General features: G+C 43.2%; 1 protein-coding gene across 1 annotated transcript in view; it reads right to left on the minus strand.

Moving 5' to 3' along the window:
• The window catches only part of LOC106613460 (E3 ubiquitin-protein ligase RNF220), a 51,612-nt gene that overhangs the window by 15,673 nt on the left and 8,399 nt on the right, over positions 1 to 27,540 (minus strand). Inside the window, exon 3 of the mRNA XM_045687339.1 lies at positions 966 to 1,092. Within this exon, the coding sequence (XP_045543295.1) occupies positions 966 to 1,092 (127 nt within the window). The remainder of the gene's footprint in view (positions 1 to 965; positions 1,093 to 27,540) is intronic.

Here is a 27,540-nt window from a genome sequence, read left to right on the forward strand (position 1 = left end):
TGTGTGTGTGTGTGTGTGTGTGTGTGTGTGTGTGTGTGTGTGTGTGTGTGTGTGAGAGTGCGTGTGTGAGTGAGTGCGTGTGTGCGCATGTTAGCTGATTATGGGCATTGAGAGCAGGCATTGGCCTAGCTGTAGGAAGTGTCGCCTGGGGCAGGAGGGCCGTTATGAAATATGCTGAGAAAAATGAGGCACCTTGTAAACATTACACTCCAGTGACAAAGGAGACAGGAAATATGATGGAGGGGCCCTCCAGCTATCTGTAAATATTAATAATCACAACCACATCTGGAAGCAGAGAGAGAGAGAGAGAGAGAGAGAGAGAGAAATGAATATATAAATAAAGGAAGAATGAAAGAAAGACACAGAGCAAGAGAGCCGGGAGATGGAAAGAAAGAAAGACACAGAGAAAGAGAGACGGGAGGTGGAGAGAAAGAAAGACAGAGAAAGAGAGACGGGAGGTGGAAAGAAAGAAAGATAGAGAAAGAGAGACGGGAGGTGGAGAGAAAGAAAGACACAGAGAAAGAGAGATGGGAGGTGGAGGGAAAGAAAGACACAGAGAAAGAGAGATGGGAGGTGGAGGGAAAGAAAGACACAGAGAAAGAGAGACGGGAGGTGGAGGGAAAGAAAGACACAGAGAAAGAGAGATGGGAGGTGGAGGGAAAGAAAGACACAGAGAAAGAGAGACGGGAGGTGGAGGGAAAGAAAGACACAGAGAAAGAGAGACGGGAGGTGGAGGGAAAGAAAGACACAGAGAAAGAGAGATGGGAGGTGGAGGGAAAGAAAGACACAGAGAAAGAGCGACGGGAGGTGGAGGGAAGGAAAGACACAGAGAAAGAGCGACGGGAGGTGGAGGGAAGGAAAGACACAGAGAAAGAGCGACGGGAGGTGGAGAGAGAAAGCGATCAACTACAGTATGTAGTAAAGACCAATCCAGTACAAGTACGTGCAGTCTTCTATATGCCTACCTGATTTGTGACTGTGTCAGTCTGCCCATCTCCTGCTCCATGTGCTCCTGTAGCTCACCTGGTCGTAACACAGCATGGCACACAGGACACACTGGGGCCTGGGAGTCATACAGGACATTCCCCTTACCTACTGACACAGAGAGGGGAGGAAAGGCGGAGGGAGGAGGCAAGAGTACGTCATCAGAATATTCGGTGTCAAATCGGATTCAGGTTTAACACACACACGTGCTAGTGCACACACACACACACACCGCCCCCCACACACTCACCACCACGCTGTCAGGGAGCCTACATCATAAGCTGTCAATGGGAACATTAGCCCGGCCCACCCGCCCCATTGGGTTTCACTGATGGTATACGGCCATAAGCAGTCAGCTGGGAAGGGAGTTATACTAAATCAACATTTTACCAGGTAAATGAGGTGATTTACTCCTGAAAGCCATTAATCACATGTAGAAAGGTATGGCCAACTCTCTGCATCGCATTTCCCTCTATATCTTAATACAACCAGACAAGAGACCGCCATAACATAGCCATTACAGAGGGAATTTACAGTACGGTCAATAGCAATGACATGAATAAAAACAAAGGCCTCGTACAGTAGGCCGACTTATCACCATTAAGAACACCGTCACAGTATCACACCAGCCACTTCACATTTACATCATTTAGCAGACGTTCTTATCCAGAGCAACTTACAGTGGTGAGGGAATACATTTTCATACTGGTCCCCCGTGGGAATCAAACTCACAAACCCTGGCAATGCAAGTGCCATGTTCTACCAAGTGAGCCACACAGATTTTTAACCTGAGAGCCTATTAGGGGCCTGCAGCATGTATAGTCACCTATCTGCTTCCCTCAGGAACCTATTACACAACACATCAACGACACTCATAAGGACAAAATACATGACATGTGGCATGCTGGGAGCAGGTCGGCGTCCCCTCTGACATCAGCTGAGCTACGAGTGCCTAATGAGGACCCAAATAGGGAAAAAATGGTTGCTGAATAAAACATGGCCGCAAATAGCAAAAAAACACTCAGTGTCCTTGGGAAAGTGACAGGTCATTCCGTGTTCCTCACGCCTTTTTTGCATCCCTCGCGGAAGCCTAAATGAGTTTTCCCGACACGCATCGAGCGTTGCCGGGCTTTCAGCGCTCCCCGGCCCGGAACATGCAGGCATTAGTAAACAATGAAATCTCGGGGCTGAAATTGAATTTATAACCACATTACCTGGAGAGATAAGCGTCTCTGAATGGCGCCATGATAAGAGGAATGGGATTTGATTTTCAGGTGGTTTATTGTCCCCGTTTTTGTAGACTCTCCCTCCCCATCCTTCCTCCACCATATCCTGTCGACTCTTGTCTGCACCAGGCAACCTCCATGTTAGGGATGGTTTCCCAGCCCTGATTGAAGCTAAAAAGCACTTTAATGACCAAGACTTAATTATGGCGATTGTGTGTGTGTGTGTGTGTGTGTGTGTGTGTGTGTGTGTGCGTGTGCGTGTGTGTGTACCTGCATGCGTGCACGTTCGAGACATCAACATCACAACCATCCTGTACACATGCTTCCTCCCCCTCCTTTCCTACTTCTCTCCCTCCCATAGCCACGGGAAGTAGGGGTGCTGAGGGTTCTGCAGCACCCCCTGAAAAATCTAGTCCTGTATTACTGGACCGATATAGTCATCTGTAGCGCTGGCAAAAATGTAATTCTGCGCCATCATAGGCGGAAAAAATATTAGCACCCCCACCCCCAAACATCTTCCTGCGGCTATTCCCCCTCCCATTCCCCCTTCCCCCTCCCAGAAAAATGTGTCAGCATCAATAGGCCTCACCGCTGAGCCTGGGGGGGGGGCAGTAAACTAGCCTATGTGGCTAGCTAGCTATCTCCCCATTTAACAGGAGCTGATGGATTCCCTCTCTGTCTGGGAAGCTGTTCCCCCCAGGCCGCCAAAGCTGTGTAGCACTCTCATTTGTTCTGCTCTTTGTTCAGCAGTGGCCCCATCCCTCACTAAGGAGGCTAGAAGTTAGGCCAGTGGTTAGGCTACACTGTCTCTGTTGCTGATGGTGGCATCATGGTTAGGCTACCTCCTAGGTTATATCCTGAAGCCTTTGACTCTACAATAATATCCATACAGTTGTACTGTACAGCTAACTTGCAGTACATTGTGGCCTGCCAGAGGAAATGGTTTGTTGCAACAACAGAAAACAGAGAATGTCAGAAGGAACAACAGTTTACAAGTCACTTCCTAACACTCCTGTAATATAATATAATGCCATTTAGCAGACGCTTTTATCCAAACTGACTTATAGACATGCGTGCATTTTTTTATTTTGACATACGGATGGTACCGGGAATCGAAACCACTATCTTAGCGTTGCGAGTTTCATGCTCTCTCAACTCCTACGGTAACATCTTTTGTATCTATAGTAGAAATCCCTTTTTCAAATCTCAAAATCAATCAAGATTCAGGAAATAGTCTTTCTGTTATGGTTTGTTGTTGTCAGGAGGAAATCATATGGACGACAGAGCAGTATGACTGCATGTCAGCACAAAATAAATACAATCTTATCTTCCAAGGCCTTTCACAGGAGTCACCTGTGAGAGGAATGTTCAGTAGAAATACTGTATTGAGTTTTTGTCTAATCCCCTCACAATTAAATTACATAAAATAGGAACCCTCAAATGGTTCGTGATGTACAATGTATTTAAATACACTAATGCTCTATTTAAGGGAAATCATATTTGATGACAGACGGAACTGTTGATATTGTAGGTTATAGGATCCTGGAAACACAGGCCTGCTGTATGTATGGGACATCAATTCTATCCCGTATAACCACACCACCAATACAGAGAGATCAGACAACCACACACACACACACACACACACACACACACACACACACACACACACACACACACACACACACACACACACACACACACACACACACACACACACACACACACACACACACACACACACACACACACACACACCCCTAAAAATACCATAGTCACCCTGTGGGCTGTGGTAATCGCTGATGCCAGCGCCCATATGACGGGTGCCACTACTGTAGAGACACACGTAGCTGAGATGGCTGACGTGACCTTTACAGAATGCCACATGTCATCAGGGCTTGATGTCAACCTGTGACATTAGGCCAGGGCATGAACAAGGCTATATGGACATGTTGTAAAGAATAACCCGCAGTGACAAAATCTGAAGATGTGGTATAACTATGATTGACAGACATGGGCAATGGTCAAGATTGGATTGTTTTGAATAGCTGGGTTATGGTACAGGCAAGCCTCCAGGATTATTTGTATGCCTGCGTCTTGCTGTATGGCAGTCTCAAGATGCTGTCCTCATTCATCACTCAGCTCCTGAAAGGAAGGCTGGAAATCAAGGCTAGCTGTATGCCTATCTGGTATGATAAAACATTGACACCGCGCCCTAACTACCATCATCAGACCAAAAACATTTAGTTTCCCTTTCCACTTTAACGTCATAATAAGCACAGGCTCTATTATGTGTAATCAGTGGGTAGATTGCAGAGGCTTGTGGGGGCTGTAGTTGGCAAGCGTTCAGAGGAGACCTGAGTCATAAAAGTAATTGGCTCCCACCACACCTGTGCCCCGCCCCTTCCTGTCTCCCACGACAACCTGCTTCCCATTTAAAACATCACATCAAAAATATTACAGGATATTACTCAGCGCTTTTCTTCCTACCTGTAACACACTTCCTACCTACGTCCCAAATGGCACCCTATTCCCTATGTAGTGCCTATGGGTCCCTATGGGTCATGGTCAAACGTAGTACACTATATAGGGAATAGGGTGCCATTTGGGACGCTGCCAAGCTCTCTGAAGTAAATGGAGGAGGGAAATGGGCTGCCGTTTGTTTTTATTGGGGAAATAATGGTCTATTGAGAGGTAGGCTATTTAACGAGTGACATAATAGGCCATGTACTGTAGCTGCTAACACATATGCTGAGGAGAGCCATTTCCCATTTCCGTGGTTTTCAAAAGGTCGGTAGGTTTTTTTCCGAATTTTTATTAATCCCAGAATTTCCCGGGTATACAATAAAAAATAAAAGCAAATGTGATGTTGAGAAATACCCTTGCCTAACTGTTTTTACTGGTCAATTACCGTAATACACACATCCTCTGATTCCCAAATGGCACATTATTCCCTATTAAGTGCAATACTTTTGACCAGAGCCCTATGTGCTATGGTTCCCAGTTTCACCTCACACCACCCAATCCATTGTGTATAATGTCTTAAAGATACCGCACCACCACCATCCTTACCGCCACTCCCTCATTGCCTTTAATCAATGTCTCATTAGGACTGTAATGACTAGTCATTGACTAATAAAGGCTGTATTAACTCATTGTTGATGGGTCTTATGTCTACATTGTACATTAGAAGTACACATGGAGGACAGCACTGTAATTCCCTGTAGGGCAGGGGCTCTCAAATTTTTTGGGGCCGGGGAACCCTTTTGTAATAGGAAATTCATCAGGGACCCCCTCATAATCAGAAAACAACTTGAGTGCGATATAAATAGGATACAATAAGTTTGACTTTGACTTTGGCAGTGCATGGCCGAACGAACAAAGTCTTGAGACCTGCGAAGGAACATTTTGTAGTTTTCAAGCTAATTTCCTGCAATTCTACACATTTTGTCATGGGGAAGAGAGTTTTTCTTGATGCAGCTTTAATGCAAAAATCCTTCTATTCTACACAATATGTCATGAGGCAGGGAGGAAAAAAATGGGTCTAGAGTGTCACCCCCTTTGAAGGGGATGACCGGCAGGTTTCCAATCTCCCAATCTTTCCAATATTCTTGGTACCATTTGAAAGGAAACACTTTGAAGTTTGTGGAAATGTGAATTGAATGTGGGAGAATATAACACAATAGATCTGGTAGAAGAAAATACAAAGAAAAAAAACAAACGGTGTTTTTTTACCACCATCTTTGAAATGCAAGAGAAAGGTCACAGTTATAGCCATCTCTCTGGTTGTAATTCCGATAGTGTCCACAAGATGGCAGCAGTGTATGTGCAAAGTTTCAGATGGATAACTTGAAGTATGACTGAACCTTTTAGTGTGAAATCCCCAGGTACATTTGGGCAAATCGTGAAGGAGACAATCGCATTCATATTCCATTTTTCTGCAAGAATATTGTCAAATCTGTATACTTGGACTTTGATTTAGCTTTCCAAGTGTTAGTAGCCATATTATAAGTTCAACATTTGCAAAACAACCAGTTTTCATAACTTCATAACTCTGAATATCCTTATAATTTTTGTCCAAAATGAAAAGGTATGCAGTCATAGTAGCTACATTTTACGACATATACATGGTTTCCGGATACTCCCCGTAAAGCCCAGCTCATTGGCAATCTAGCTAGCTTTGTTTGACCCCGATTGGTGCTTATTTTACAAAGATACAGTCGTTCAAGTGGTGGCCACCCACGTCATCGGCGTGCCATGAAGGCATCGCTCTCTGACCAAATGTGGTGTCCTATAGGATATACTACACCCCTAACAAAATATTGGAGTCTTGTTACCTTCTAGGATCTCTGAGGAATAGATACGAACGTGATTTGACTCATTGAAACAATGTTTAGGGTGAGATTTTCACAGATTCCTTTCTTTGCAAATTGAAAAGGTGGAAATACATGGACCTATATATGGACCTTTTTAGGATATGAAAAATTATTTTATCCAACAAAACGACACTTCATGTTGTCTCTGGGACCCTTTGGATGATAATTCAGAGCAAGATTTCAGAATGTAAATACACATTTCACCTTCAGAGGTGAATTTATCAAACCTATCGCATTGAACAAAGTGTTTTGTTGTTAGGAGCTCTTCTCAAACAATAGCATGGCATTTTTTCGCAGTAATAGCTACTGTAAATTGGACAGTGCAGTTATATTAACAAGAATATAGCCAATATAAGACACTTATACTGTATGTACCGACATTTGTTGTTACTCTAAAATCTGCGATCTTGACATAACACGCTGCATGATTTACAACTGTCCCATTGACGGAACGCCGATCCTTTTAAACAAATCAAAATATATTTTATACTTCAGATTCTTCAAAGTAGCCACCCTTTGCCTTGATGACAGCTTTGCACAATCTTGGCATTCTCTCAACCAGCTTCATATGGTAGTCAGCTGGAATGCATTTTAATTAACAGGTGTGCCTTGTTAAAAGTTCATTTGCATTTGAGCCAATCAGTTGTGTTGTGCTGTGACAAGGTATTTGTATTTATTATGGATTCCCATTAGCTGCTATCTGACCTGCCAAAACATTACAATACATTAACTACAGAATTCACAACACACTAAGTGGTAGGGGTGGGGTGATACACAGAAGAAAGCCCTATTTGGCAAGAACAGTCCAAATAAGCAAAGAGAAATGACAGTCCATCACTAAGACATGAAGGTCGGACAATTCTGAAAATTTCAAGAACTTTGAAAGTTTCTTCAAGTGCAGTCGCAAAAACCATCAAGGACTATGATGAAAACTGGCTCTCATGAGGACCGCCACAGGAAAGGAAGACCCAGAGTTACCTCTGCTGCAGAGGATAAGTTCATTAGAGTTAACTGCATCTCAGATTGCAGCCCAAATAAATGCTTCACAGAGATCAAATAACTGACACATCTCAACATCAGCTGTTCAGAGGAGACTGTGTAAATCAGGCCTTCATGGTCGAATTTCTGAAAAGAAACCACTGCTAAAGGACACCAATAATAATAAGAAAAGACTTGCTTGGGCCAAGAAACACAAGCAATGGACAGTATGAGTCCAAATCTGCGATTTTTGGTTCCAACCAATACTGAGTAGGTGAACGGATGATCTTCACATGTGTGGTTCCCACCGTGAAGTATGGAGGAGGAGGTGTGATGGTTCTTTGCTGGTGATTTTATTTTAAATTCAAGGCACACTTAACCAGCATGGCTACCACTGCATTCTGCAGTGATACACCATCCCATCTGGTTTGCGCTTAGTGGGACTATAATTTGTTTTTCAACAGGACAATGACCCAAAACACACCTCCAGGCTGTGTAAGGGCTATTTGACCAAGAAGGAGAGTGATGGAGTGCTGCATTAGATGACCTGGCCTCCACAATCACCTAACCTCAACACAATAGAGATGGTTTGGGATGAGTTGGACCGCAGAGTGAAGGAAAAGCAGCAAACAAGTGCTCAGCATATGTGGGAACTCCTTCAAGACTAGAAAAGCATTCCAGGAGAAGCTGGTTGAGAGAATGCCAAGAGTGTGCAAAGCTGTCATCAAGGCAAAGGGTGGCTACTTTGAAGAATCTCAAATATAAAATATATTTCATTTGTTTAACACTTTTTGGTTACTACATGATTACATATGTGTTATTTCATAGTTTTGATGTCTTCACTCTTATTCTACAATGTAGAAAATAGTAAAAATAAAGAAAAACCCTTGAATGAGTAGGTGTGTCCAAACTTTTGACTGGTACTGTATATTCGGCATATATATACATATATTTGTTTTTTACAAAATTTGTGCACTGGGCCTTTTCTACTCCTGTGTCCAGGCTTGGTGCTGGCCATTCTGAGACAAAAATATTGCTGCCCTGCAAAACTATAATAATCCCAGTAAGCAAAATGAGGTTGAAAAGACATCCTAAAATACCTATTTTCCAGACGTTGAAGTTAGGTTCAGTTTAAATTATTGGGCACACAAAATTGCATTGAAATGAATCCCGATTCCGACTTATGAAATGTATTGTACGCCTTCCCTACGCACGTCTTTCCTACGCATTTCTCAGTAGTTGGTATCGTCCGGGTTTGGCCGGTGTAGGCCGTCATTGTAAATAAGAATGTGTTCTTAACTGTCTTTCCTAGTTAAATAAAGGTCAAATAAAAAATAAAGAAATACAATTTTAAAAATTATACTTTTTCAGACTTATCTTATTCCAGTAGCGTGTGTAGGTAGGCCAAGCCAGAAAAAAGGCATATTACAACCTATGTGTTGTGATAATTACGTTTTTTGCTCTATAACCTGTTAGTTGATATGCCTTGCAAACGTGATATATATGCCTAAGGCCGAGACAATAAGAAGACACAGTTGCAGAATAAATTCCTCCTAGGAATTTCATCACAAAACCAGAGCGCAACCTCTGTCCGGTGAAGTCCACGAAGCATATTGCATGAACAAACAGTTACATGACCTACAGCATGGTTAAGAAAGTTCATGTTTCCGACATTTTCAGACTACTAAACAACTATTGATTTAGAACCATGGAGAGTTACTGCAAGTCGCAAAGAAAACAGAAACAGCCTATACACGTTCAGGGGCGGAAATCCCGGGGGGGACGGGGGGACACGACCCCCCCATCCTGGGAAAAATATGATTTGTCCCCCCCAATATATCACTGAAACATAACTATGTAATTTAAATAATATTAATAATAAGCAATGAAAGCAATTGTGCTGATTATAGACACTTAATAGGGGCTTTTTAAGTTTCAAAAGATTGCAACCCCCCCACCCTTTGCCTCACAATGGTTTGATCCACTGCCAGTTCCTTAGTTTGCTAGGTAACAGAGAGGTCGTATCTACTGTCTGAAAGGCACTCAATGCACGTAACTGACGTGAGGTTAATCCAGTCAATCGCGCACACACACTAGCTGAATATGCAGAGCTAGCGTGCAAATATTAACTATTAAGCTAGCTAGTACCTATTCCATTTATGTGGCGTCGTCAAAGATGGAATCAGCATGCAGATGATGTAAGTTAGTGCTTCAAAGTCCCTGTGATAAGGTTAGCGATAAACTGAAATCCAAACTGAACAGAACTACACTCTCTTCTACCATTGTCTTAAATATATTTAATGGTCTCGTTGCAAAAGCTAAATTGTTGCAAGTGAACTTTTATTTATTTATTTTATTTCACCTTTATTTAACCCGGGTAGCAAAGATTATAGCAAACACCACTGAAACTGAATTGGTGCTCGCTAGCTTTGCAAATTCAGCTATTGTTGGAAGCCAGCCAATATGAAACAAACTATTAAAATTACAAAAGGTTGCAGCATATGTTGTGTAAATGGTGAACTCATACAGCTGTCAACTCTTGTCATTTTAATCCGTTTCACATTTGCTAGCTACCTTTTAGATCGAAGCCCAAATAGAATGATTGAAGATGATAGAAGCCCATCTCCTACTGTAAATAACCTACACACTGTGTGTGTAGCCAGCCAGCCAGCCAGGTAGAAAAATGGCAGAAAAATAAAAGATGGACATCAGAGTATTTTTCAATACACCAAAATGCATAGTAAGAACCCTAGTAGCCTAATATCTCAAAGACTAGTTGATAAAATGTTCATAAGAAAGAAATGAAATTCTAATGGAAATGTTTCACAATGATGTCATTAGGCAGAGCAGGCAACAGATGGCACACAGACAGCAGAGTTGGGGACAGATATGCAGGGACAGACTGGCAGAGACAGGGAGTCTCAGGTAAGTTTGTTGAGTCTTTGTTTGGCAACATTATGAAAGGTTCTCAATTTTTTTACTTGTAAAATAGGAACATAATTGGAAAATGCCATGGATACCCCCACTCTCAACTTAAACTGGTGACTGAACTAAGATTTGTTAAAGGCAATGGTATTGCTGTTGTGATTAGTTGTGTAGTTTTGGGTACCGGTAGTTAGGAGTACGGCAAACACCTTATTTCTTTGGTTCCTCAATATACATTTACCATATTACAATGTAGGCTATGTGTTACAGCACTACTTTTGGTGTCCCCCTCAGGAATTGCTCTTGAGAAAATGTCATGTAATTGTCCCCTCCAAAGTTGATATCAGATTTTCGCCCCTGTACACGTTGTACTGTTGTGCTAGGCTGCCTGGCTAAAATGCTTGCTCTCTAGCCTAAGTTCCTTTCATGGGCAACGTTAGCTGGTTAATATGAGCCACCTACATCTAGCTACCTATTGAACTCCCATCCTCTCAGTCCAGCGGCACAATGTATTTTATGGTTGGCTCAGAATTGCCTTTATAATCACTAGCCAGTATGGAGAATTAAGTAAAAGTCCAAATCCTATCTCCTTCTATGGCTAATTTAGAAGAGGGCCAATTTTAGCTAGCTAGCTAGCCACCGGAGGAAAACAACACAAGGAGAAGCAACAATTTCTTTGGTGCGCCAGGACCATTCAGAGTTGAGCTCACTCAGTTTAGCTCAATGCTGATTGGCTGTTATTTTATACTTTTTTTTAATCAATGGTGGCCAAATGCTTGCTGGCTTCCCTTGCATTCAATTCTACCATAGGCAGCAACAATGTCATACTCTTTATGACCCGACCACATCAGATAGATAGCCTACACATACAGAGACAGAGGGGCGCTGTTTTGCTCGCTCGGATGTTTTCTATGGTGAGATACATTTGTGAATTGAAGGAAATTATGAAAACAAAGAGAGGCGAACGATACATTGTTTTATGTTTCTTTCTTGGTCATTTTTTGAGGGAAGTCTGGCTTCTCTTGGCATCCATGAATACACGCCACTGCCTTATGCAGGTGCGTAGCGGGCTTTGCAAGCTTGTTTCCCCTGCACGCACTGAATACATTTAATTCAATTGCTGAAAACCCTCCCACTTGCTGGCCAACAGATGTTCTCATGGCGTTTTTATTCAAATCAAGTTTTATTTGTCACATGCGCTGAATACAACAGGTGTAGACTTTACTGTGAAACGCTTACGAGCCCTTAACCAACAACACAGAGTTAAAAAAGTATGAAAAAAATGGTAACACAACAAAACAACAATAACAAGTACCGGAACCGAGTCAATGTGCAGGGGTGCGAGGTAGTTGAGGCAATATGTACATGTAGGTAGGGATTAAAGAGACTAGGCAATCAGGATACATAATAAACAGAGTAGCAGCAGCTCATATAAAGAGTGTGAAAGTGTGTGAAAGTCATGTGCAGAGATAGTGAGAGGGACTGTGGACAAAGCACAAAGGACAGGGACAGAGTCAAAGAAAGGTGTGTGTGTGTGTGTGTATGGCGTCAATATGCATGTGTGTGTTTTGTGTGTGTGAGCATATGTAGTGTGTGTGTTTGTGTGTGTTGGAGTGTCAGTGTAGTATTTGTGAGTGTGTGGGTAGAGTCCAGTGAGATAGAGTCAGTGCAAAAAAAGACTTGGGGCTCCAGTACTGCTTGCTGTGCGGTAGCAGAGAGAACAGTCTATGACTTGGGTGGCTGGAGTATTTGACAATTTTTAGGGCCTTCCTCTGACACCGCCTGGTATAGAGGTTCTGGATGGCAGGGAGCTCAGCCCCAGTGATGTACTGGGCCGTACGCACTACCCTCTGTAGCGCCTTACGGTCGGAGGCCAGGCCGTTGCCATAGCAAACTGTGATGCAGCCAGTCAAGAAGTCCTCAACAGTGCAGCTGCAGAACCTTTTTGAGGATCCGAGGGCCCCTGCTAACTCTTTACAGCCTCCTGAGGGGGAAGAGGCGTTGTCGTGCCACCGAAAAAACTTGAAGCTCTAGACCCGCTCCACTACAGCCGCATCGATGTGAATGGGGGTGTGCACGGCCTTCCATTTCCTGTAGTCCACGATCAGCTCCCTTGTCAACAGGGTTTTCACTACATTTATCTAAAGCCAACCCTTTAAATTTGGTATACCATAAATTATCATTTTCTCAACAGACTCAGTAGAATATATGGAGAGAACTGTAACGTTGGTCGTATAAAGGGGACCAAGGCGCAGCGTGTAGAGTGCTCATATTTACTTTTAATGAATATACTTGAACAAAACGACCGAAACCAGTTCCGTCAGGTGACATACACTAAACAGAAAACAACTACCCACAAAACCCAGGAAGAAAAACCCCTACTTAAATATGATCTCTAACCAGAGGCAACGAGGATCAGCTGCCTCCAAACAATCCCAACATAGAAATAGAAAAACTAGAACTTAAACATAGAAATAGAAAACATAGAACACAAAAACACCCCCTGCCACGCCCTGACCTACTCTACTATAGAAAAGGACATCTTACTAGGGTCAGGACGTGACAAGAACAGTTCAGAATATTATGGATTATTGAAAGAAAGCGATGTAAATACACTCATAGGTATATTCGTCTCCTTTTCAACACCTATTGGGATATTTACTCTGATCTTGTATATTTTTTAGGCGTAGGAAAATATTTATGAATTATAAAAAAACAGAGTATATCAGAGTAAATCTCCCAATTGGTGCTGAAAAGGAGACAAATATTGAGTTGAGCAGCTGTGCTCCATCTTTCAACTCCTTGTGGAATTCAACCTCAAATTGACTCATTGTGAACCACCTCAGCCCCATAGCCCTTCTCTGATGACCCACCGATCAATGACAAGGCCCTTTGACCACAGGTCAATCAGAACAAAGACCTCCAACCAATATTGCAAACCTCTCTTTTTTTCTCTCTGTCTCTCTTTTTCTCTCTGTCTGTCTGTCTCTCTGTCTCTCTGTCTCTCTTTTTCTGTCTGTCTGTCTGTCTGTCTGTCTCTCTGTCTCTGTCTCTTTTTTTCTCTGTCTCTCTTTTTCTGTCTGTCTGTCTCTCTCTCTTTTTCTGTCTGTCTGTCTGTCTGTTCTGTCTGTCTGTCTGTCTGTCTGTCTGTCTGTCTGTCTGTCTGTCTGTCTGTCTGTCTGTCTGTCTGTCTGTCTGTCTGTCTGTCTGTCTGTCTGTCTGTCTGTCTGTCTGTCTGTCTGTCTGTCTCTGTCTCTGTCTCTGTCTCTGTCTCTGTCTCTGCCTCTCCCTCTTCCTCTTCCTCTTCCTCTTCCTCTCCTCTCTCTTCTCCATTACAGGTCACTATAGTTCCGACAGCTGTGGCCATGGCCGTGCATGTCCTCAGCCAATCATCTCTTTCTATCCGCAAATGAGAAAGAGAGTGGACTCGACGGCCATGTCTCAACTACCAGGTTCTCCTCTTAGACCGTGTTCACCCCGAAGGCAAACTCTGCCTCTAGTCTTTTCAGACTGTAATCAATTCTGCCTCTTTGAAATGCATGGCTCAATGATCTTTGATACTGATCTACAAATCTGGAAAAAAAAGGGAAAGGAGAGAGTGTGAGTTGCGGTGAAGTTAAGGTTGCCCTTAGGGCTGGTCGATAGGACTATATCTAAACCTCCGAACTACAAACACAATATTTATGAGGTAAGCGTTCTCTGTCCAACACCTGTAGAGGAACAGTGCCCCTTCGCTTCAGTTTCCTATTGTGTCATACGGATGCCTCTGGCTTTGACGTTACTCTAACACATTATGAAGGCTCGCACATACTTATAACAAGCGTTATACCTGCATTATAAAGCTTGATGCCTGCAGGTTTTAAAGAAAGTGTTGGTGACGTGGTGATATAAGCCGGTTCACAGATCAAATCAAATCAACGCTTATTCGTCTGAGAGGTAACAGCTGTCACAGGCTAAGTGACATCAGCTGAACACTGGTAATCAAGTGGGAGATAACATTTACTTTCAGCGGCTGAGCATAGGCCCTACAGTGACAGCTGGATCCCGCTGTCATGAAGACACTATCATCCGGCTATAAATCTCGGTGGACTGCTCTAGTTTTCTTATCTGAGCTATCTGGACTATGAGTGAACCAGTCCTTCCCATCTGAAAGAGAGACATTTCTCTCTTGTCAATAAGGTGTGTGGTTGGCTGTGTGTGTGTGTGGCCTGAGTGGGTCTGAAGGAGGCATTAAGAGGCTAATAGAGTAATCATAGCCCCTCGTTAAAGGTCTAATTAGATTGGCCCTTAAAATACAGATTGCTATTAGTCGACCCACTGATTAACACACACTGCTGGCCTGGGCTTTTCTTTCTCTTTCTCTCCCTCTCTCCCTCTCTCTCCCTCTCTCTGTCTCCCACTCTCTTTTTTCATGCTCTCTCTCTTCCTCTCTGTCTCTCGCTCTCTCTCTCCCTCTCTGTCTCTCGCACTCTTTTTTTCATGCTCGCACCCTCTCTCCCTCTCCCGCTCTCCCTTTCCCTCTGTCTCTCACTCTTTTTCGTGCTCGCTCTCTCTCTCTCTCCCTCTCCCGCTCTCTCTTTCCCTCTCTCCCTCACTACCTCTCTCACTCTTTTTTTTTGGTTCTCCCTATCTCGCTCTCTTTTTCGTTCTCCCTCTCCCCCTCTCCCTCTCTCTGTCAACAGCCTGTCAATTAGTGCTTCATGGGAGAAAATGAAAGGCTCATTCTACGAAGCTGATTGCATCAAGCACTTTGACCCTGAACACTCACAGTCAATGGGACTTCTAGATAGCAGGGGACCTCGAGTCACGGATGCACGAAAGCACGAACGCACGCAGACACACAAACACACGCAAGCACGCACACATACTGTACATACGCACACCCAGACACAGAGACACACACACATGCACACTCACACCTGTCCCCCATACACCAAAGGTGTGAGAGGTTGGAAACAGGAAAACAGTACTAATAGCGACCAGCACCACATCACACATAGCCCTCAAAGTCATCCGGCTTCCTATCCTGTCTCTCCGCATACAGATAACATCAGATGCTGTCTCGCAGTCACATACCACTGTTGCTGGGAGGAGGGACATAGCAGAGAAAGCTAGCATTCCTAAAGTGACGATCTAGGATCAGTTTGAACTGTTGGATCATAATGACCAGGATCACATGGACAGGTCCTAGATCAGCACTCTTACTCTGAGGTGCTTTGTGAATATGGGCCCTGGTGTACTGATCAACCAGTGTTTGTGTTTCCACACACAGCCTGGCACATTAACTGTCTGTCTGTCTGTCTGTCTGTCTGTCTGTCTGTCTGTCTGTCTGTCTGTCTGTCTGTCTGTCTGTCTGTCTGTCTGTCTGTCTGTCTGTCTGTCTGTCTGTCTGTCTGTCTGTCTGTCTGTCTGTCTGTCTGTCTGTCTGTCTGTCTGTCTGACTAAACGTCAGTTTCTGTATCTGAGAGACGATCCTTTCATTACGGAATACATACAACCCACTGGGCACAAACATCAAATCAATGTTTCAACGTCATTTCATTGAAATGACGTGGAAACAACGTTGATTCAACCAGTGTGTGCCCAGTGGGAAGACACATGCCTAAACACACACAGAGTCATGCAAAAATCGCTGGCAGGTCTGGACGTCTGACCCCCCCCCCCAGAGTAGCTGGTTCTCATTTAATGTGCCAGTGTGGTTGAACAGGGCAGCGGTTGACTTATTCAGGGCAAGACAATCAGTCAGACAAGACACACAGACACCGACCCAGCACTATCACTGCAATAAGGGCAGCCAAATAAAGGGAGCCTTCACACCACAGTGGAGAAACACAGTGGCCGATGTTTTGTGCCAGCGTGTGTGTATGTGTGTGTGTGTGAATGCGCATTTGCCTGTGTGTTTGTGTGCACGTACAGTACCAGTCAAAGGTTTGGACACACCTACTCACTCAAGGGTTTTTCTTTATTTTTTTACTATTTTCTACATTGGAGAATAAGAGTGAAGACGTAAACACTATGAAATAACACATATGGAATCACGTCGCAACCAAAAAAGTGTTAAACAAATCAAAATATATTTTATATTTAAGATTCTTCAAAGTAGCCACCCTTTGCATTGATGACAGTTTTGCACACTCTTGGCATTCTCTCAACCAGCTTCACCTGGAAGGCTTTTCCAACAGTCTTGAAGGAGTCCCCACAAATGCTGAGTACTTGTTGAGTGCTTTTCCTTCACTCTGTGGTCCAACTCATCCCAAACCATCTCAATTGGTTTGAGCTCAGGTGATTGTGGAGGCCAGGTCATCTAATGTAGCACTCCATCACTCTCCTTCTTGGTCAAATAGCCCTTACACAGCCTGGAGGTGTGTTTTGGGACCTTTTCTTGTTGAAAAACTGTGTAACCAGCAAACACCCACACCCCATCACTCCTCCTCCATGCTTCACAGTGGGAACCACACATGAGGAGATCATCCATTCACCTATTCTGCGTCTCACAAAGACACCAAAAAATCTCCCATTTGGACTCATAATGATGGACTGTCATTTCTCTTTGCTTATTTGAACTGTTCTTACCATTATATGGACATGGTATTTTACCAAATAGGGCTATCTTCTCTGTACCACCCCTACCTTGTCACGACACAACTGATTGGCTCAAACACATTAAGAAGGTTGGTTACTACATGATTCCAATGTAGAAAATAGTAAAAAAAATAATAAGAAAAACCATTGAATGAGTAAGTGTGTCCAAAATGTTGACTGGCACTGTACATGCGTGTGTGTGTGTGTGTCTGTCTGTGTGCGTGCGTGTGCCTGCATGTGCGTGTGCCTGCATACGCGCGCGCGTGTATTCACGCAAATGCACGCGTTTGACCGCATACGTGTCTGTAGCCCTGGTGAGCTCGCTCCTCGCTCATCAATACGCCCCAGCGATTCTCCCTCCCCGTCTGCTAACACAGAAGAACAAAGACCATTGGCAACGCGGGCCAGTTATAGATCCTCGCTTCTCTGTTCTTGTTCAATCCAAGTCATGCCGCGGTGCTGTAGCCAGGCCACTTTCAGCTGAAAGTTCAATCTCCTCTCTCCTCCACTGAACAGAGCTTCAAAAGAGTTGCTTGAGCTAATGAGCCTGGACCTTCGCCAGTTAGAACCTGTCCTCGGTTCTAGCCCACCCAGACCCAGTGGTACGATACTGCTATAACACTGACTGTCCTGGGATTTTGTATACTCATCACTGTATAATTCTGGATAACATTCTCTGCATTACAATATGCGTGGCTGGCACAGAATATAATTAATCAGATCTGTGACCACACCCCCGTAATGCTGCTATATCTATTTCAGAGTTTTAGACCTTTTTATCTTCGAGAGACAGACACTACAGCAAGCGGGATATGGGAAACTTCACACCGTTGCAATTCCTACAATTATTTGGATTATTTTATGACATTGGGTTCTCATTCCATTATGGACTGACCTCTTCATTTGCCTGCCTCTAACCAGGTTTATACTGTCCAGCACTGCTTGTGTGGTCTACGAGGACAATTAGCATCATCCACCATCAACCCTCCTCAAGCACTCTGCCAAATCACCCCTGACAGACACACACACACACACACACACACACACACACACACACACACACACACACACACACACACACACACACACACACACACACACACACACACACACACACACACACACATACACATACACATACACATACACATACACACACACACACACACACACACAGACACAGACTCTTTACCACCAGAATAAATAGCTGAGACAACACATAAAAGGTTATATACAGCTGGACCGCTGTTTTCCTACCAATTACCAGATCAGTGATTTAAGGTCACAGTGGACTGGTATTCTCAATGGTGCCCAGCGAGGTGTTTAGTTTACACCCCTCATACAGTGCTGGGGGGTAACGAGGAGGTGAGGGGTCACTCTCTGTACACTTTTACCTTTAAGGGGCACAGTACTAGCCCATTATTAGGCACTATAGGTAAGCTGAATTTAATGACTTATCAGTGGAATACTTATTGGTCAACTGGTCGCTGTGTGTTAAGTGCTGGACGTTCATGGCTACTTCATCTGTATTGAGGGAACAGAACCACGGCCCAAATTGTACTCTATTCTCCATTTAGTGTTCTACTTTTGACCAGACCCCGGTATTCAAGGTTTAAAAAAGGCTTCTAAAGTTTATAATTTACACTTTAAAAATGTAAGACTTTATTTGCCCTCATGAAAAATGTATCCACCCCTAAAAACATTATCAGGATAATAATTCACATTTCCTGTCGCTGCAGGATTATTTTCTTGCTGTGAAAAAAACGGGTCAAATTAAGATAGCACACCTGTATAGGGAATAGGGTATCATTTGGGATGCATAGAGTTTTGTGAAAAAACATGTGTTGTTGCTGTGGTTCAGAGGTCACAGGTCATATGAGTAGCACTTTCTAGGTCTGTGGGTCCCTCTGCTTTTATAGATCTGCTTCACAGCTGGGTGAGAAGTAAGCAGCAGGAGGTCTGAGTCTAATGCTGTATAATGAGGTCTGTGGCAACACACACATGCATGGATCCACGCGCGCACGCACACACACACAAACACAAGCGCACAGAGTATACACACGCACGCTGGCGCGCACACAAGCACGCAGGTAGGTACGCCAACACACACACACCCTCCCTCCCTCCCTCCATCGCTTCCACCTGCCCACACACACAAACAAACAAACACACACAGACACACACACACACACACACACACACACACACACACACACACACACACACCGTTAGACTGTCATCTTGTGTGTGCTGATCTTCAGTAAGTGTCTGTTTAACCTGAGCATTTGCCCTTCCTGCCCTTTCTATCTGCCTGAGTGATTTGTTAGACTCCGCGGACAGAACAGGGGATGTGGTCTTTTCTGACTGAGCCAGTGATCGACAACCGCAGCCCCATTCCCCTTCGCCCTAGGATCCGTCCCAAAATGGCAAACTATTCCCATATAGGTACAGTTTAAAACATTCTCACGTTCTCTTTTTAAACTTAGCAGTATCAGACTACTCCAACTCCTGATGTTAAAGTGTAAACACCGAGGTAAACACTAACGCTAAGGCACTATTTAAAAGAAAGAAAAACAAAATAAAAAAAATAAAAAAATGTGCTTATTCAGATTCAGAAGGATTCTACTGTATGTAGAATCCCTTTTGCCTTCCAAGGAATCCATCTTGCCTCCCAAAGAAAAACAGTTCTTAGGATGTTAAAGGTTCTAGGTAGAACCCTTTGCCTTACAAAGAACCCTCATCTTCCAAAAAGGATCTTTGAACTCTTGTTTTCCAAAATGGGTTCTTCAGATGAAAATGGTTCTTGGCAAAACCCTATCCCTTGGCAAAGAACCCTTTTAGAACCCTTTTTATCTAAGTGTGTATGGCTGCGTCCCCAATGGAAGGGTGGGTGATGTGGGGGTAAGCAACTACATTCAGGCGTGGGATTATTTTTTTTGGAGCGGATGGTCGGGTGACTAAAACATAATTATAATTGTACACTACAAATTGACCTCAACTAAGCCCAAAAAGAGAATTTCATACCTTGATTACATTGAGACACAATCACGTCTTTTAATTTCCTAAATTAAACAAATTTGTAGCTGAATTCCTGGTAATTTTAGTATATATTTACATTCTTTTTTATTTTTTTTACTATGAGGAGCCCAAAAAAATCACAACTATTGCCAACCTCTGCCCTATGGGCTCTGGTCAAAAGTGGTGCACTGTATAGGAATATGTGTGCATGTATCTGGTATTCCCTTAATCATAATACGTAAAATTATTCATTGCTGACCTAGATATCTTTGCTAAGATTTCTGTCTTTCAAATTAGTATTTTCTGTGATTTTATTGAGCAGAGAGTAGGAGAAACGAAGGGAACATGAGTGAACCAGCAGTGTATTGTATGCTATACAGCAATTTGGCCATTTTAACCTACTGTCGATTAAGAAGTTAAATTAACGCAACAGTCAGTGGTGTAAAAAATGTCCCGTGTTGGTGTTAACCAGAGTAACCAGAGTTTAGTGTGATTGTGTACTTTCTTCTCTGTGTAGAGTAAAACACTCCTATCGTTATTATATTTCCCAGCATGCTCTACTGCAGGTTGATTTTCAGAATCGTTTGTTTCTATATCTGTATTTTTGCATGTTGGTGGATTGGTTGGAATTGGGAATTGGTTGATCAACCTTATGCTATACACAAGATAAATAACATAGATATTTCAAAACTAATCCAGTCTGTTAGTAGTTATTTTAGTAGTATTTGGTATATAGTAGTTATACTTATTGCACGGGTTACTGAGATGGTTGTTCCAGTTTAGATGATGTATGTGATTAAAAGTTACAATTGTTGGACATACTCACTCTGGCTGGATTCCAATAGGAATTGCATATCACTTTGAAAGCCCTCAATGAAAGGCCTTGTGGTATATATAATGTATTGTTAACAATAGTTACATTTTAAAGGCTAATAAGGCTGGTGGAACCGTTCATAGAGGGTTTCTAGAAAGAACCTTTAGACTAAAAAATTGTTATTTGTAGAAGCATTTATAAAGGGCTCTAGGTAGAACCATTAACAAGGGTTTTACCTAGCACCAAAAACGGGTTCCCCTGTGGACAAACCGAAGAACCTTATATGGTTCTACTTAGCACCTTTTTTTCTAAGAGTGTAGCCTTCCCTATAGCCACCCACCCAAAGCCCCCTCCACCCTTCATCTCCTCCTCCCCACTGGGTTTCCCCCTCTCCCACTACCTCTTCCTCCACAGGTCTTTGAAGTGAGATCAGAGAGAGAAGCGTTCGGAATCACATGATGCAGCAAGTCGATCAGCTGCAGGGAGATGGAAGCTCTGTTAAAGCAGACTGTTGATTTAACGACCCCTGGTCCGCTCTCATAATGAGACCCGCTCTCTCCTTTCTCTCTCTCTCTCTCTCTCTCTCTCTCTCTCTCTCTCTCTCTCTCTCTCTCTCTCTCTATCGTTCTTGTTATCATTCTCGCTTTCGCTCTCTCTCTCGTTCTAGCTCTCTTGGTTATTTATTTAGCTCTGTCTTTCTCTTTCTCTCTTTCTCTCTCTCGCTCTCTCTCCTCCCACATCCTGTTCAACTGTTGAATGACTATTTGTGACAATATGAGGGGAATGCAGAAAGATAAAGGAAGACAAAAGTTTCCAGACAAATGGTAGTTAATACAGCTGTAAAAAGATTGTTCACTGAGCAGCCAAACAGGTGTCGTCAGTCATCACCAATGACCACTGTAATAGGGACGCCCTCCAGCATCACACAGTGTTACCCTGGATGCGTCTCAAAAGGCACCCTCTTCCCTACATAGTGCACTACATTGGGGATATGGTGCCATTTGGGACTCAGATTTACCCTCTCTCTCTCCCCATGCTACTATAAAAATCCACTGCCAGACCTATAACTCCAGTCTTGCCCCATGCCATGGAGCTGTTGGGGCACTGGGCTGACTGACACATTGTAACTGGGCTCCTTTTAGACCTGGAGAATGAGAACGTATGGATTCCATGTCACTGGCAGACAACCCCCCTTGTCCCTATACACTGAACGGGTGTGTATGGGGAGTGGATGAGGATATGTGCACTTTACACTGAGTGTACAAACATTAAGAACACCTGCTCTTTCGACGACGTAGACTGACCAGGTGAATTCCACTGAAAGCTATGATCCCTTATTGATGTCACCTGTTAAATCCACTTCAATCAGTGTAGATGAAGGGGAGAAGACAGGTTAAAGAAGGATTTTTTAAGCCTTGAGAAAATTGAGACATGGATTGTGTGTGTGCCATTCAGAAGGTGAATGGGCAAGACAAAAGTTTTAAGTGCCTTTGAACGGGGTATGGTAGAAGGTGCCAGGCGCACCAATTTGTTTTTCACGCTCAACAGTTTCCTTGTGTATCAAGAATGGCCCATCACCCAAAGGACATTCAGCCAACTTTACACAATTGTGGGAAGCATCGGAGTCAAAAGGGGCCAGCATCCCTGTGGAACGAGTCCATGTCCCGACGAATTGAGGCTGTTCTGAGGGCAAAAGGGTGCAACTTAACATTAGGAAGGTTTTCCTAATGTCTTGTACACTCAGTGTAGATGACAGTACAGTGAAGGTTACCTGGGACTATAGAGATTGGTTGGACTGGAGTGGGTGTCTAGAACTATGAGGCAGTTTAGGGCATACATTGGGTTGGTATAAGTCTAAAAGTCCCCATGCAGTCTTTTAAATTGTATTTTTAAATCATCACTATATGTCTAATACATCACTGTGTGTGTTAATTTCATAAAAATAACTCAAAATATATATTTATTATCATTTATTTCCCTGAGCCTCCTTTTGCCATTGATATAGAAAGTCTGATCGTGTGGGCGTGTTGATACAAATGTAAAGATATGTGCATACACAGCCCTGATTGGTGGATAGGATCTGGAATAGACTCTAGAGCAGGGGTCTCCAACCTTTTCAAGCATGAGAGATACGTTATAAAAAAATGAAATGTCGAGAGCTACAAAAGTTTTTCTAGCCATTAAATCGACACATACTTCTCTTCTCCCATGAAACTCTTCCCCACAACTCTTTCCAAGTTCCTTAATGTTAGTGTGCAAGAGAAAGTAGGGCACTATGTTCTGCCAATATAACTGGTAAAATAATGTTAAATAAACAACTCTAAGGGGGGCCCCCCTTTCTATTTTCCAAAATGATGTTCTCAGTAAAAGTCTTCCTGGCTTTAGATTTGTTTTTATTTTTCACTCTCAAAGTTACAATTGTTCATAGAAAAACAATGAAGTTGGATGTTCTGAGTCCATTTTAATGCTGAAATCACATCACACAACCATTTTTATCTAGGTCTGGAAGAAAAACGAACAGTTTTATTTTTTGAGCGTAATTCCCACTTAATTGCACATCTGGCCCTTTAATTTCACATCTAGCGATTGAGGAATGTGCCAGTCTAGCAACGGTTCTGTATTGCCGCTGCTTATTTCATGGCAAAGTTTGCAAATGATAGATACAAATGATATACTTACTCATGATATACTGTACCAGTCAAAAGTTTGGACAAACCTACTCATTCAAGAGTTTTTCGTTATTTTCACTATTTTCTACATTGTAGAATAATAGAGAAGACATCAAAACGATGAAATAACACATATGGAATCACGTCGTAACCAACCTTCTTAATGACTTTGAGCCAATCAGTTGTTTTGTGACAAGATAGGGGTGGTACAGAGAAGATAGCCCTATTTGGTAAAAGACCAAGTCCATATTATGGCAAGAACAGTCCAAATAAGCAAAGAGAAATGACAGTCCATCATCACTTTAAGACATGAAGGTTAGTCATTTCTGAAAATTTCAAGAACTTTGAAAGTTTATTCAAGTGCAGTCGCAAAAACCATCAAGCGCTATGATGAAACTGGCTCTCATGAGGACTGCCACAGGAAAGGAAGACCCAGTGTTACCTCTGCTGCAGAGGATAAGTTCATTAGAGTTAACTGCACCTCAGATTTCAGCCCAAATAAATGCTTCACAGAGTTCAAGTAACAGACACATCTCAACATCAACTGTTCAGAGGAGACTGCGTGAATCAGGCCTTCATGGTCGAATTGCTGCAAAGAAACCACTACTAAAGGATACCAATAAGAAGAGACTTGCTTGGGCCAAGAAACAAGAGCAATGGACATTAGACCGGTGGAAATCTGTCCTTTGGTCTGATGAGTCCAAATCTCAGATTTTTTGTTCCAACCGCTGTGTCTTTGTGAGACACAGAGTAGGTGAACGGATGATCTCCACAAGTGTGGTTCCCACCGTGAAGCACGGAGGAAGAGGTGTGATGTTATGGGGGTGCTTTGCTGGTGACACTGTCAGTGATTTATTTAGAATTCAAGGCACAATTAACCAGCATGGCTACCAAAGCATTCTGCAGCGATACACCCTCCATTCTTGTTTGTGCTTAGTGGGACTATCACTTATTTTTCAACAGGACAATGACCCAAAACACACCTCCAGAAAATATTGCTGGAAATTAATTGGCAGATATTGTTTTAGGTTTGGCTTTTTAAGCCAATAGTGGCTAACCAGGGGTGGGATAATATCAATTTTGCATTGATTGGATAGTAGCTAGGAGTTTGCGGTGTCTAATACTTTTGAGATTTGTTTATGACAGTTTGCGGTGGAACACGTGAAAATTGAATATACTTTCAGAATTGTTTGGCGAGCTATATAGGTGGGCTGCGACCCCTGCTCTAGAGCCTACCCCACTTACCCCTTTAAAGTAGGAGGATACATATGCAAATAAAAGTTGACTGGTTATTGTTCACAATAATCAGATCAGATTGTGATGTCATGATCTGGGCCATGACATCACAAAACTCCATCCCACCTGAACAGGTTAAAATTCCAGTTTTTTTTAAACAGCTCTTACACAATAGGGCATTATCAAAATGTTCACATTATCTGTGTAACTTTTTTGACTGCACTGCCCCTTTAAGGATTGTTTGGGATGGGGGTTGATCCTCTTGTGATATACAGTGCATTCGGACAGTATTCAGGCCCCTTGACTTTTTCCACATTTTGTTAGGTTACAGCCTTATTCTAAAATAAATTTACACACAATACCCCATAAATGACAAAGAAAAAGCAGGTTGTTACAAATTTTTGCTAATTTATACAAAATAAAGAATGGAAATATCACATTTACATAAGTATTCAGACTCAGTACTTTGTTGAAGTACCTTTGGCAGAGATTACAGCCTTGAGTCTTCTTCGACATGACACTTGTCACACCTGTATTTGGGAAGTTTCTCCCATTCTTCTTTGCAGATCCTCTCATGCTCTGTCAGGTTGGATGGGGAGCGTTGCTGCACAGCTGTTTTCAGGTCTCTCCAAAGATGTTCAATCAGGTTCACTGCGTTCATCCACCTCTGGCCTGCTGGCCCCCCTACCTCTGAGGAAGCACAGTTCCCACTCAGCCCAGTCAAAACTGTTCGCTGCTCTGGCACCCCAATGGTGGAACAAGCTCCCTCACGACGCCAGGACAGCGGAGTCAATCACCACCTTCCGGAGACACCTGAAACCCCACCACTTTAAGGAATACCTAGGATAGGATAAAGTAATCCTTCTAACCCCCCCCCTTAAAAGATTTAGATGCACTATTGTAAAGTGGTTGTTCCACAGGATATCATAAGGTGAATGCACCAATTTGTACGTCGCTCTGGATAAGAGCGTCTGCTAAATGACTTAAATGTAAATGTAAATGTAAATGTTCAAGTAGAGGCTCTGGCTGGGCCGCTCAAGGACATTCAGAAACTTGTCCCGAAGCCACTGCGTTGTCTTGGCAGTGTGCTTAGGGTCGTTGTCCAGTTGAAAGGTGAACCTTCGCCCCAGTCTGAGGTCCTGAGCGCTCTGGAGCAGGTTTTCATCAAGGATCTCTCTGTACTTTGCTCCGTTCATCTTTGCCTCGATCCTGACTAGTCTCCCAGTCCCTGCAGCTGAAAAACATCCCCACAGCATGATGCTGCCACCACCATGCTTCACCGTAGGGATGGTGACAGGTTACATCCAGACGTGATACTTGGCATTCAGGCCAAATAGTTCAATCTTGGTTTCAGCAGACCAAAGAATCTTGTTTCTCATGGTCTGAGAGTTTTTAGGTGCCTTTTGGCAAACTCCAAGAGGGCTGTCATGTGCCTTTTACTGACCTCCTCCGATTGCTCAGTCTGGCGGCCAGCTCTAGGAAGAGTCTTGGTGGTTACGAATTTCTTCATTTTAAGAATGATGGAGGCCACTGTGTTCTTGGGGATCTTCAGTGCTGCTGACATGTTTTGGTACCCTTCCCCAGATCTGTGTCTCGACACAATCTTGTCTCGGAGCTCTATGGACAAGTCCTTGGGTTGGTTTTTTGCTCTGACATGCACTGTCAACTGTAGGACCTCATAAAGACAGGTGTGTGCCTTTCCAAATCATGTCCAATCATTTGAATTTGCCACAGGTGGACACCAATCAAGTTGTAGAAACATCTCAAGGATGATCAATGGAAACAGGATGCACCTGAGCTCAATTTCGAGTCTCATAGCAAAGGGTCTGAATACTTATGTAAATAAGGTATTTATGTTTTTTATTTTTAATACAATGGCAAACATTTCTAAAAATCTGTTTTTGCTTTGTCATTTTAGAATAAGGCTGTAACGTAACAAAATGTGGAAGAAGTCAAAGGGTCTGAAAACTTTCCAAAGGCACTGTATCAATGTGCTGTGTGTGTGGGTGCTGTGGATGGATAACTTCCACAAATTGCCTCTCCTGTCCAGAAAAGATGAAGGTAAAAAATAGAATAACAGAGGTCCCCATCCCCTGCTAAGATGAAAGCTCCTCAACTTAAGAGTACATTAGAAGAACCAACTATTGCCACAACAGGCGGGCAACAGTCAAACATAGTCAACCACAGCCCTCGAACATCAAACACAGTCGTCATGACATTAAAATGTCACTTCTCTTAGAAAATGTGTCTGAAATCAGCCCACACGGTCAACACAGAGCAGCAGTGAAGCACCGGGCTCAGACATTCTCTTCGTCCATGGTAACACAGCTGTCAAATGGATTGTACCATTAGAACCTTGAGATTTGGGGATTTTTGGATGGGTTATTCTTTCTCTTTCTTATCTTAATGACCCCCCCCCTCGCTGTGTGTGGCAAGGAGAGGGAAGATCACTGTAGCAGATGTACAGTACAACCACAAACTCAAACCGTGACTTGGGAACTCAGCAGCTTGACGGAATCTCGGATTAACGCGCCCTGCTCCCAGTTTCTTGAATTCGACACAGATATGGTGGAAGCCTTCCTTATCAGGATGGGTGGTGGAATCTGCTGTTGAGGGAATGAGTTATTATTCTATGGGATAACTGGAATAACTGGAGAGAGCTGCTAAATCCTCCACTGATGGGGAAGCGAGGCCCAAGGAAGTTAACAGAATGGGAGTGGGCAAACTTTTGA

Source organism: Salmo salar, chromosome ssa10, assembly GCF_905237065.1.
Source record: "Salmo salar chromosome ssa10, Ssal_v3.1, whole genome shotgun sequence".
NCBI classification, from domain to species: Eukaryota; Metazoa; Chordata; class Actinopteri; order Salmoniformes; family Salmonidae; genus Salmo; species Salmo salar.